At 39.2% G+C, this 13,152-nt stretch overlaps 1 protein-coding gene across 4 annotated transcripts; it reads left to right on the forward strand.

Moving 5' to 3' along the window:
* Nucleotides 1-3,832: 3,832 nt before the first annotated feature.
* LOC124214271 (BTB/POZ domain-containing protein 1) lies at nucleotides 3,833-10,332 on the forward strand. Of its 4 annotated transcripts, none has more exons than XM_046616500.2 (6): nucleotides 3,833-4,542; nucleotides 4,746-5,432; nucleotides 5,955-6,114; nucleotides 6,199-6,356; nucleotides 6,793-7,027; nucleotides 7,340-10,332. In XM_046616500.2, the coding sequence occupies exons 1-6, from the start codon at nucleotides 4,244-4,246 to the stop codon at nucleotides 7,499-7,501; spliced, it is 1,701 nt and encodes a 566-aa protein (XP_046472456.1). In that variant the 5' UTR covers nucleotides 3,833-4,243; the 3' UTR covers nucleotides 7,502-10,332. The 4 variants fall into 4 exon arrangements, with proteins under 4 accessions (XP_046472456.1, XP_046472457.1, XP_046472459.1 ...); XM_046616501.2 differs by having other exon boundaries at nucleotides 4,749-5,432; XM_046616503.2 differs by having other exon boundaries at nucleotides 3,833-4,524.
* The last annotated feature ends 2,820 nt before the right edge of the window (nucleotides 10,333-13,152 follow it).

Consider the following 13,152-nt stretch of genomic DNA (forward strand, 5'->3'; position numbering starts at 1 on the left):
TAGAAATTTTATTAGCGGACTGACAGCTACTGAATATGGGCTTGCGCGAAAAACGAATTGAAATAATTTATTGTAAACATGAACCAGGAACCACGGAGCGCTCATCCTGGAAGTCGAGAAATTTTATTAGCGGACTGACAGCTACTGAATATGGGCTTGCACGAAAAACGAATGGAAATAATTTATTGTAAACATGAACCAGGAACCACGGAGCGCTTATCCTGGAAGTCGAGAAATTTTATTAGCGTACTGACAGCTACTGAATTTCGGCTTGCGCGAAAAACGAATTGAAATAATTTATTGTAAACATGAACCAGGAACCACGGAGCGCTTAGCCTGGAAGTCGAAAAATTTTATTAGCGGACTGACAGCTAACGAATTTGGGGCTGCGCAAAAAACGAATTAAAATAATTTATTGTAAACATGAACCAGGAACCACGGAGCGCTTATCCTGGAAGTCGAGAAATCTTATTAGCGGACTGACAGCTACCGAATTTGGGGTTGCGCGAAAAACGAATTGAAATAATTTATTGTAAATATGAACCAGGAACCACGGAGCGCTTATCCTGGAAGTCGAGAAATTTTATTAGCGGACTGACAGCTACTGAATATGGGCTTGCGCGAAAAACGAATGGAAATAATTTATTGTAAACATGAACCAGGAACCACGGAGCGCTTATCCTGGAAGTCGAGAAATTTTATTAGCGTACTGACAGCTACTGAATTTCGGCTTGCGCGAAAAACGAATTGAAATAATTTATTGTAAACATGAACCAGGAACCACGGAGCGCTTAGCCTGGAAGTCGAGAAATTTTATTAGCGGACTGACAGCTAACGAATTTGGGGCTGCGCAAAAAACGAATTAAAATAATTTATTGTAAACATGAACCAGGAACCACGGAGCGCTTATCCTGGAAGTCGAGAAATCTTATTAGCGGACTGACAGCTACCGAATTTGGGGTTGCGCGAAAAACGAATTGAAATAATTTATTGTAAATATGAACCAGGAACCACGGAGCGCTTATCCTGGAAGTCGAGAAATTTTATTAGCGGACTGACAGCTACTGAATATGGGCTTGCGCGAAAAACGAATGGAAATAATTTATTGTAAACATGAACCAGGAACCACGGAGCGCTTATCCTGGAAGTCGAGAAATTTTATTAGCGTACTGACAGCTACTGAATTTCGGCTTGCGCGATAAATGAATTGAAATAATTCATTGTAAACATGAACCAGGAACCACGGAGCGCTTATCCTGGAAGTCGAGAAATTTTATTAGCGTACTGACAGCTACTGAATTTCGGCTTGCGCGAAAAACGAATTGAAATAATTTATTGTAAACATGAACCAGGAACCACGGAGCGCTTATCCTGGAAGTCGAGAAATCTTATTAGCGGACTGACAGCTACCGAATTTGGGGTTGCGCGAAAAACGAATTGAAATAATTTATTGTAAATATGAACCAGGAACCACGGAGCGCTTATCCTGGAAGTCGAGAAATTTTATTAGCGGACTGACAGCTACTGAATATGGGCTTGCGCGAAAAACGAATGGAAATAATTTATTGTAAACATGAACCAGGAACCACGGAGCGCTCATCCTGGAAGTCGAGAAATTTTATTAGCGTACTGACAGCTACTGAATTTTGGCTTGCGCGAAAAACGAATTGAAATAATTTATTGTAAACATGAACCAGGAACCACGGAGCGCTTATCCTGGAAGTCGAGAAATTTTATTAGCGGACTGACAGCTACTGAATTTCGGCTTGCGCGAAAAACGAATTGAAATAATTTATTGTAAACATGAACCAGGAACCACGGAGCGCTTATCCTGCAAGTCGAGAAATTTTATTAGCGTACTGACAGCTACTGAATTTCGGCTTGCGCGATAAACGAATTGAAATAATTCATTGTAAACATGAACCAGGAACCACGGAGCGCTTATCCTGGAAGTCGAGAAATTTTATTAGCGTACTGACAGCTACTGAATTTCGGCTTGCGCGAAAAACGAATTGAAATAATTTATTGTAAACATGAACCAGGAACCACGGAGCGCTTATCCTGGAAGTCGAGTTTCACCGCGTAGCGGACCCGAAACGCGGGATCCGGGAGGTTGAGAACCCCGTACTCGAAATACGTAGCGGACCTGAAGCGCGGGATCCGGGAGGTTGAGAACCCGGTACTCGAAATTTGCGGAGCGCGACTCTCATCCGTCCGCTCTACTGCGCGGTTGTTTCCCGACTGAGGAATTCGGCTAGCTGATTTTGAATTGGTGACGTCACTTTCTGAACATCCGACATCCAAACTATGGTTTCGAACTTTGATACTATGTATGATGATGTATGATGTACGATGTATGATGTATGATGTATAAGGTATGATGATATGATATGATGTATAATGATTTCAGCTTTCACATTTCATACAAGAAATACACACTTCATCTCTCCTGCCGATTCCAGACTCAAGCGGCCAGGCCCTTTGATGGTCAGCCGTTGACTGAAGATATATTCTTCAGTGAACGGGTCGGCTAATAACGCTGCCGTTCTGCGACAGTTGGATGATGAAAAATTTTGCTCGTATCTTTCAAATGTGTGTTAAAATACACTCGAAGTGTTAAGAAGCGTCGTTCTTTCTCTCCCTATCACCTTTCTAGGTCTTGAAATCACTACGCAGCGTTAAATACTGTCTCATATACGAAGCATCCATTTCATCTCGTTCAAAATTAGCGCATCCGTGATGTATTACAGTTACTCTGAATTTTTTTCCATCCAAATACTTTTTGAAAAACAATTCTACTCCTCCACCCAACGCAGATGCTTCACTGGCGACTAGTTAAAACAGCGTTTCGATTCTATGCCGACGAAAATTGAAGATCGAGAGAGCAAATGAAAAGTTGTGGGAATAACTATGAATAATAATGTTACTGAATATATCGAGCGCGTATTGAATAGTATCCCATTTAAAAATGAAAATTCTCCTATTTTCATGTTATAGCCGATCATCATAGATAATTTAGTTTGTCTCCTGGAAAATTATAAAATTTGTAGTATGCATCATCTCACGGGGATGATCGAGTTGATCGACATTTCCAAGTCGCACTAGACAAGTAGTCTTACCTACTCACTTTGTACCGACTCAATCTCAATCTTTCATACCCTCACTACTTCGGCTGCTACGAATGTAAGTGCGAGCTCGTTAGGTAGAGTCGATAGAGCAGAACTCTCTTACGCTCCCAGGTCCACCTGGGCCCACCTGCCCGCCGAAAAATTGTCACAAAAATTCATCTAGGGGCATCAGTCTTCATGTTTTTCAGTCAACGAGCGATATGATAAGTTCCGCGAGTCCCGTGTAGTTACTACCTACTGCCCCTCCAGGGAATGATGACATCGACGAGTGTCAGATCAATGAAAATTATACAAACAGTTCTGACTTCTGTTTTAAACGGTTTTGTAAAACTGGAAAGTTATTGTCTGAACCATGCCAGAGTTATTTTACTATTAATTCTTCCTGATTTTACTTTTGAGGCTGATAGTTTCCCGCAAGATTCAATGTGAAACCACAAAAAATTAGAAATACTGTAGCCTCGGAATAGTTGAGATAATCGCTTTCAAATTCTACACAGGTGTTTAAAATAAAACTGAGAACAGTTTGTATAATTTTCATTAACCTGGTACGATTTCGACCTACACGCCTGTACATTCCTAAAGGAATGTGTCAAACCGGAAGTCATCTGGTCAAAGGGAGTGACATGGGTAAGATCACTATCTAGACTCCAGAGTTTGCGCAGTCAGTGCGGGTCGAATATCTTTGTTCACTTTAATTTCGTGGTTCGCGGTATTTCAACGCGCGTGTCTGACTGTTGTCAATAGTGTTGTCAGTGACGTATGGTGACAAAACTGGACTAACAAAACTCGGTGTTCGCTGTCACATGAGCTAGGTGCATTAGAGCGAAATTTTGAATCTATTCATCAATTCCGTCCGAGGTTAGAGTTCGAACCGGCGTTGTTATTCGTGAATAAATTACGCGTAGAATATTCTAATCGAAATGATTAGTGCGGCCTGAAGCTGATAAAACGGAGCTCGACACCAAAGATCCAAAACCTGGCAGTAGACGGGTGTTCTCCGAAAATGCTACGGAGGGTCCACGGCCTTGCTAATCATCATTAAATCAATCGATCAAGGTCAGTGACTGATCGATTGATCGGCTGATTTGCGCCCGCGGAGATCAAACTGGTGCAAAATGTCGTCGGAAAGCTCGCCCGAGGAGACATCGAACGCCATGACGAGGCTTAACATCCGCTCGGATAGCGAAGAGGCCGAGGAACAACAATCCGCCGATGGTGGGGCAGAGCCGGCGGTTGAGTCGCCTCAGAACATGCAATCGTCCGGAGGCATCGCCTACTCGCGGACGCGCCGGGCCCTCGCGAGGATTGTTTGCGAAGAGGACCAGCCGTCTACTTCAGTCTCAATCCCTCAGGTCAGGTGCTCAGAGCCTTCGACCTCCGCCGGTCCCTCTGACAGGTCAGTTCCTCGACGAAGGTACGTCTCCCCCGTTCTTTTCTACTCGGTATCGCTATTCGCATCTGATCGTTGGCCAATTTTCACCTTCAACGCTTAACGACGAGGGTCCTGCATCGATTGCAAGGAATTCCAAATGTGAAAAGTGTTGTCGCTTGACGTGGCCGAGTGTCTGAGAATCGTTATGAACTGTTTGTTTTGTTTTTGATTTGTCATTTCTGCAGCAGACCACCCAGCAATTCTGTGAATTCATTCCACCTTGAAGCTCGACCACAAGGCAGTGTTGTATTGGAATCAGCTCCTCTTCATCGACCTCCTGTGACTACTTACAACTGGCAGGGAACAAAAACCACAATGCGCGAGCGATTTTCTTTCTTGTTTAACAATGAGATATTATCGGATGTGTCTTTCCTGGTTGGCCGGGGGGCTCAGCAGCAACGAATTCCTGCACACAAGCTGGTATTAGCTGCAGGCAGTGCCGTCTTCGATGCAATGTTCAACGGTACCTTGGCCACTTCTGCATCTGAGATAGAAGTACCAGATATTGAACCAGCTGCATTTTTGGCTGTTCTGCTCTTCCTATACACCGATGAAATACAAATTGATCCGGAGACTGTTATGACGACCCTCTACACTGCTAAGAAATACGCCGTCTCACCGCTAGAGAAACACTGTGTTGATTTTCTCAGGAATAATCTAACCAGTGATAATGCCTTCCTTTTACTCACGCAGGCTCGGTTATTCGACGAACCTCAGCTTGCTGCAGTATGCCTCGACACTATCGACAAGTTTACCACAGATGCTTTCAATGCGGATGGATTCACTGATGTCGATATTGATACACTCATGGTTGTGCTAGAAAGAGACACCCTTCGCATCAGGGAATCTAAGATTTTTCATGCCGTTGTTAGGTGAGTATCATTTCTGTGTACTGTAAAAGTTGTATTTAATCAGCTGGCAATGCTGTGAATAGTTATCAAAAAATTATATCAGAAACTTTGATAAATTCGCTTTATCTTGAGTAAGAACCCTAACACTTTAAAAACAGCTCACAGTTAAGTGTGAGAACTACATAGTTTAAAAGTTGAGATTGTGGTTTCTGAGTTCTACATTATATGGAACAAAGAATTTTTTATCCTTTGTACACTTGTTTTTAGTGTAAATATTCAAAGAAATGACTTTTCAAATATGCGACCAAAACTATTATTTCAATTTTCACTACTATCAATCCTTATGTTCAATGCATATCCACATACTGTGTAAAAAAAACAGGATAAAACCTGGCAACTTATGAAAATTAATTTACATATAGTTGAGTGTGCTCTTATTTTACACTATTCCAACATTATAGTAGAACAATCGAATTTCTGGGGTTAGTTCACCTGCGCTAAAAGAAATCTTGGCTTAATATCTAACATCTGTGTCGTTTGCAGGTGGTCAGAGGCAGAGTGTGCTCGGCAGCAGCTGCCAATCACACCAGAGAATCAACGCTCTGTTTTGGGGAGAGCGCTGTCATTAGTTCGATTTCCTTTGATGTCAGTGGAGGAGTTTGCCGGTGGTCCTGCACAGTCCGGTCTTCTCACCGATCGAGAGGTGAGGAACATATTGTGCTTAACATAATTAATGATAGATACTTTTATTCATTATTCCTTACCTATGCAATATCATGTTCCGCAGGTAGTTTCGGTATTTTTATACTTTACTGTTAATCCCAAACCTTCGGTTGGATTTGAGGCCATGCCTCGTTGCTGCATGATGGGAAAGGAGCAGACGGTATGCAGATTTCAACAAACTGAGAAAAGATGGGGATACAGTGGGACCAGCGACAGAGTCAGGTGCTATTCTCGATTCTTATTTGGTATTTTGAAATCTTCGCTGTGTTAAATTATCAAAATTATCGACACTACTGCAATGTTGCAACGAATTTTTTCATACCCAGTAATCAGGGAAGAGTAGAGGAACTTTTAATCTGTGAAAGTGAAATATTTACCAACTCGTCAAAGAATGTCGCCTCAGTTCCACAAAACTTATTCGTATCCTGTTCTGATGCGTAAGAATAAAGTCCGGCGTCGTGCGAGCTCTGACTCACTGATATAAATAATTCTTTTGCAGTCGAGTACGAATGTAATATAAGTATGTATATGTATACACACATTTCTTCTCTTCATTTTATCATTATATTGTATGTAAATCACGGAAAAATTCCACTGTAACCGTGTGAAAGTAGTGATAATTTGTGACAAACCTGAAAATGGCACGTTTTTTTTTCAGATTCAGCGTTGATAGGCGAATATTCCTAGTCGGTTATGGAGTCTACGGAAGTATTCACGGGCCTGCAGAATACGATGTTAAGATTGAACTGATACACACAGCTTCAACCAAAGTTATCGCGACAAATCATACCAGCTTTAGTTGCGACGGGTCGAGGTACACCTATAGGCTCATGTTCAAAGAGCCGGCGGAAATTTTGCCCAACACTATTTATACAGCCTCTGCGATGTTTAAGGTTTGACTATTATTATCTAGGAATTGTATTTTTTCAGAATTTCATTATTTTGAGTGGATCTTCGTGTGAAGTACCTTTGTTACAGCTGCTACCTAGACGTTCATTTTTTGGCAGATCCAAATCTTTGTCAGAATAAACGCAGTTTCAATCAATCATTGATTTTAACTTTGTGATAGAGAAAATTAAGACCCAGATAATAAGGATTTCTTTTTTCGAGAAATTGGCGACCGGTCAGTTGCTGTACCAAAATTCTATTGCTAAATTTTCTTCTCAGACTGTTGGGGACATTATATTAAGAAAATAAATTTTCAGGGGCCAGATTCTCATTACGGTTGTAAGGGGCTTCGAAAAGTGGATGTAGACTGTGGCAATGGCGACGGTAAAGTAAGGTTCCAATTCAGCTACGCGGCTGGTAATAACAACGGTACATCCGTTGAGGACGGACAGATACCAGAATTGATATTCTACACGTAAGCTACGATAATTATAAGCGATTTCTAGCCGAATTATCTGCTTGTCAGGGTGATTTCATCGATCTTATTTAACGTCGATGTTTTTTGGTTTTGTCAAGATAAGCATTTTCAATTGCGGGTATTTAATTGTTCGATTGATTGGAAAAAAAGAATAAAGTGGTGAACTAACGAATCCCAGTATTTCGGGAAGTGTTAATCGAGTAAGGATTCCTGGTTTTTCTTAAATGACACGAGATCAGTGTAATATTTGATATTCTGGCGAAAGAAGGGGTACAATTTTCATTTTTTGAAAGACTACTAATTTCATCCCGACAAATTATTCTTCCACTTGAAAACATTCTTTTTATTTGTATGAGTACGTTTGACATGTGCTTGCATATACCTGGAAAGGGCATAGCCGGATAAGCAGGTCGAATCGGCCCCCGCTGAATTTTTTGTCGGTACTTCAGGGATCAATTTGGACCCAAATGAAAATAATTCAGTGAAAATTTCAGCTATTAATCTTAAACGGTTTCCGAGTAATTGAAAAAAAACCTATTTTTTAGTATTTATTTTTTTTTTAATAGTAAAATTAAAATTTTTTTTTTGCTGATTTTTTTTTAAATACTCACGAGTAAAAGCTGTGAAAAAATTTTTTTTTTATGATTTCTAGACTAATAGCCGATTTTTAAACTAAAAAACAAAATTACAATAATTTTTTTTCATGCCTATTTTAAAACATGCAATCACCAAATTTGGACAGAATACGTCTTTTATACCCCTCTGTACTCAGGAATTTTTTCAATTTTTTTGGTTTGGTGCAACGTCATGAAAAAAATTAAAAACCAATTTTTTGTTAATTATTTTATATTTCAACTGCTTAGAACACTACTTACAACTAATTATAAAATGTATTTATTCATAAAAATATTCATCAAAAACGTAAGTGGTCATCAAAATATTTGTTAATATTTTCGTCAATCTTCATCACTGTCTTCATTAATAACTACACAGCGCCCGGTATTATTGAAAATGCGACTTAATTGCATATTTTACTGACAGGATCATACCAGCTTTCTCAAGCAGTGTCATACTTAGCTGAGATGATGGATGAAGATAATAATATAAGCCTTCAGTACGTAAGATCGGCTGAAAACATTCTTAGATTTCAAGTAAGATCTCGGCATATTAATGCAAAAACATATCGCTGCTTCATTGAGTATCATCGTGGCAAAAATGGAGTTAACGGAATTTCTCGATATCGCTGTGATTGTGCCAACGGTCGGCGTACAGTTGGTTGTTGTTCGCATGTAGCAGCTATTATTTATTACCTATCACATGCTAGATATTTATCGAGAATTGTAAGACCAGCAGAAATTTTAAGTCGCATTTTCAATAATACCGGGCGCTGTGTAGTTATTAATGAAGACAGTGATGAAGATTGACGAAAATATTAACAAATATTTTGATGACCACTTACGTTTTTGATGAATATTTTTATGAATAAATACATTTTATAATTAGTTGTAAGTAGTGTTCTAAGCAGTTGAAATATAAAATAATTAACAAAAAATTGGTTTTTAATTTTTTTCATGACGTTGCACCAAACCAAAAAAATTGAAAAAATTCCTGAGTACAGAGGGGTATAAAAGACGTATTCTGTCCAAATTTGGTGATTGCATGTTTTCAAATAGGCATAAAAAAAAATAATTGTAATTTTATTTTTTAGTTTAAAAATCGGCTATTAGTCTAGAAATCATAAAAAAAAAAATTTTTCACAGCTTTTACTCGTGAGTATTTAAAAAAAAATCAGCAAAAAAAAAATTTTAATTTTACTATTAAAAAAAAAATAAATACTAAAAAATAGGTTTTTTTTCAATTACTCGGAAACCGTTTAAGATTAATAGCTGAAATTTTCACTGAATTATTTTCATTTGGGTCCAAATTGATCCCTGAAGTACCGACAAAAAATTCAGCGGGGGCCGATTCGACCTGCTTATCCGGCTATGCCCTTTGAATTTCGTTGCGTATACTGCGTAGATGCATACTTTCAAAGAAAAATCCCCACTTTATTGATATATTATTTTTGGACACATTGCAGCTTAAATTTTGATTTGTTTTACCAATAAATTTTTGATAACTAGAGAAATAATTGACGCTTCAAGTTAATATTTAGATTGTCCATTTATCTTGGCGTGAACGGAGAACATCCAAGTATTTAGCCAAATCGGTAGAGCTGTTATGAAATGCAGTCGATCCAGCTTAGAATAGCCTTATCAGCGTTGCTGCCGTAATTCCACTGCATTCCTTCGTACAGGATACGAAGATTCAACGAATCTTGAGCAATCAGCAAATATTTCCGCATGCAGATCGGTTCCGGAAATTTTTCCACGTACTTTTGCATTGTTTAAGAAGTTTCACGTGTCAGAACTTATTGCTGATAAGTTCGTGTAACTTTAGGGAACAATTCGCAATATCAATATGTTCTTGTACGTCGTTTTTAATATATGGTATTTTTAATTCAGCTTCTTATGCATATGCTGTTATGGGCAACGTAACGTTAAATCCCATTAACAACAATAAATTAGCCCGTTGTAAAGCTGAAGGTTGAACAAAGACTGTAAACAGATAATCGTAATAAATCGTAATTTAATAAGACCTGTACAAAATTTGCAGCAGTCTTGTGCGGTGTTTGCGAATAGTTTCCATTTCCTGGCTAGTGAGACTCCTTAATTGTAGTATTATTAACACATATTATGCTTTCTATGTATTATAAATTAAGTTACCTTATATTATTTCTCAATTAATTACGGTCAATAAATTGTGTGAAAAAATTCGCACCAATTCAGCGTATTCACGTTTCTATATAATCCTACTAACCGACGCGGCTTAGGCAAATTCGGGAAATTCACCGTGTCAAGGATGTTCGGTTTTTCTTTTTTCTATGCCGTAAAAGGAAATTTATTCTAAAGCGTGTCCGGAGGAAGCCGGACGCATCAAGCACATTAGCAGATTAGCGTCACTCGCAAACAAGTCGTTTGCATGCGCACCACGGTCTTGTCACTGTAACCACAAACCTTATTATGCTATAATTAAAAAATACCAGAAGCTGCACGCGTCACGAAGAGCGATCTTATCGAGCTGTATGTATGTAAATAGGTATTTCCATTCTTATGTATCAGGGGATATTCTGCTCACCGAGAGTTTGATGCACAGACCATTTCTTTTTTTCAGTAAATACAAAGTATTTGCTCTCGAATTTGTATCTCATTCATTTGAAAAATCGTGACCTGGGACAAAGGTGTCAAATATCCATTTTAAATAAAAAAATGTCTGACTAAAGCGTTTCAATCGTTACTTACCGTCCATGCCGTCATATTACAATTCATCGAAATACATTGCTTATTTTTACTCGAATCCAGTCTCAATACGTCATTTTATCCGCTAACTGATTAAACCATAAAGTGCGATGTGGGTAATTTTAGTCGGTAAGGAAGATTCACTCGCCATTGATTTTTGTAAAATCTCAGTTTCTGAGCTTCTCGCGAAGAAGAAAACATAACTGACGATAAACTGTATTCTTGCAGTTATCTTATCCGCTACAGAGGAGACCCGGTTAACTAGCTAATGCTGGGAAAGATCGTATCTGCAAACTGAACTCTGAGGTCACATTTGTTTCGTCCCAACACTTGAATATTTCAAACTGAATGTTTTTCACGTCTTCGCCCTATTCGCAAAACACTCTATCGGTAAGGTCGTCTTTGGCAATTTACTCGTGTCCGTGTACGCGATGTATTTTCCACGTTTAGGGTTTAATGGGGTAAAGTAAGTTTGCTGCACCTTAATCTTCAACATGGGCATGGTTGCGACTCGTGAGACTCCTGAGGTAGATACTTAGCATAATATTGGAAAACTGAGAATACTCGGGCTCCCAGAAAAAGGAGCAAACTTCAAAGAGCGCTGACAGCGCGGCAGCTGCCCAAGAATTTCGTTGTCTGTGCCGCTGTCTGCTTTCCAGTAGAACCCTCGAAAGAGATTCATTCCCATAAACATTCGTAAAGCTTATTAAAAACATTGAATTCTACTTTGCATGGGACAGGAAATATCTTTTGAAAAATAAATTTGAGAAACGGGTATTACAGATTATTTAACTCTGCACTACAGCTGTGCGAATAATGGAGTATAATCGTAGATGACTTTCGTATAATTACGTTGATTTCCCAACTGATCGATTAACCGATAAAACGATTACCCAACATTTCGATGAAACGATTAATCGCACAGCCCCCTATTATTCTACAAGCTAATCCTAGATTTTTGGATGTGCCATCGATTGTGTTTTCTTTGAATGTGCACGTTGACGCTGTTAGTCAGACACGGGAGGAAATGAGGGTGATTCTGAAAGCTTCCGGCGTCCCCAATTTCACAATTAGCCCGAATCTGATGTACAGACGGTCAGGACAAAGGAAACTGTTTTCTGAGGTCGTCGAACATGTTGTTTGAAAAGATTTTACTTCGCATAGGCTCTTTGCCAAGAAACCGAAAGAGGAAATATGAACAATTAATTAAAGTGGAAACCACAACGGATGAAGGAAAAGACGTACAACTTATCACCAAACACACACGGCCCTTGCGCATTCTGATTTATTTTACGAATGATATAATGTGCAATAACATTACATACACAATACACATTCGTAAAAAGCAAACGCCTTGCTATTTTTGTTTTATTACATATTACCTCAGGCACCAGGATGTGGTAATAATTATATCGTCGGGCGCGTTACGAGTTTTGCATTAAATTAATATACGCTTTCGTTCCCACCATGGAACAACTTGTTTTCCGAAGCGAAGAAAATATTGCGTATTTCACCTTTCAACGTCGAGAAAGGGGCGTATCACAGTTGTAATTGTCTTCCTAATATGCTAATTTTCGGCTGTGCGTTCATCTGTGCGAAAATGTTCATTTTTCAGACTTGTTTTTATTGATTTACCATCATATTCGATAATGTTGCGAATTGGACGGGTAAAATGCTCGCGGTTGCAGACGGAATAAGTTTATGTCACAGGGAATGACTCACAACTATTGAATACGTTTCCGCGATTAAAAAGAATGCGAATAATAAACAAAGAAACTATTTACAAATTACACGAAGTGTTGCAGGTTTAGTGACATCGTGGCAGTTTTTTTTTCAGAACAGCGTTGTGTAATTGATGGAGAAAAATCATAGTACTATAGCTAAGGAGGCGCTTGTAAAACTCACCCATTATTGCCACGCCAGCTTCAGTAGTAAAGCTCAGTCGGAGATCAGCCTGCTCCAACAGGCTAGAGATCCACTCAAGTCGTACTTGCCGGTGTGCTCATCATCAGTCAGAATTCAACAGCCAAAGTGGTGAATACCGGCTAAGCCAGACCGCGGTAAGAGAGATGTCAAAGTAGTATAATCCCATTTCAGTCAGACTGCGACGAGCGGTTGGAGCTGTCGAGTAGACGTAAAGCTCCGTTCAAGGCAGCTTGCAGCTATATGTATAGTGAGAATCGTTCAAGTCAGTCTACGTGCAATGTAATAATCTCTTGAGATCCGCATAATTACCAGACTAATCAGTCGCTTTGTCGTGTCAAAATGTGTGTAAAGCATAAAGGAGCGGCGAGCTAAGCCCCGCAACACTCTA

Source organism: Neodiprion pinetum, chromosome 3 (genome assembly GCF_021155775.2).
Source record: "Neodiprion pinetum isolate iyNeoPine1 chromosome 3, iyNeoPine1.2, whole genome shotgun sequence".
In the NCBI taxonomy this organism is placed as follows: domain Eukaryota; kingdom Metazoa; phylum Arthropoda; class Insecta; order Hymenoptera; family Diprionidae; genus Neodiprion; species Neodiprion pinetum.

Coding starts and splice junctions, on each gene's coding strand:
- LOC124214271 (XM_046616500.2), top strand. CDS start 4,244: ATGTCGTCGGAAAGCTCGCCCGAGGAGACATCGAACGCCATGACGAGG. Junction 5,433..5,954: donor ATTTTTCATGCCGTTGTTAG/GTGAGTATCATT, acceptor TGTCGTTTGCAG/GTGGTCAGAGGCAGAGTGTG. Junction 6,357..6,792: donor GGGACCAGCGACAGAGTCAG/GTGCTATTCTCG, acceptor TTTTTTTTTCAG/ATTCAGCGTTGATAGGCGAA.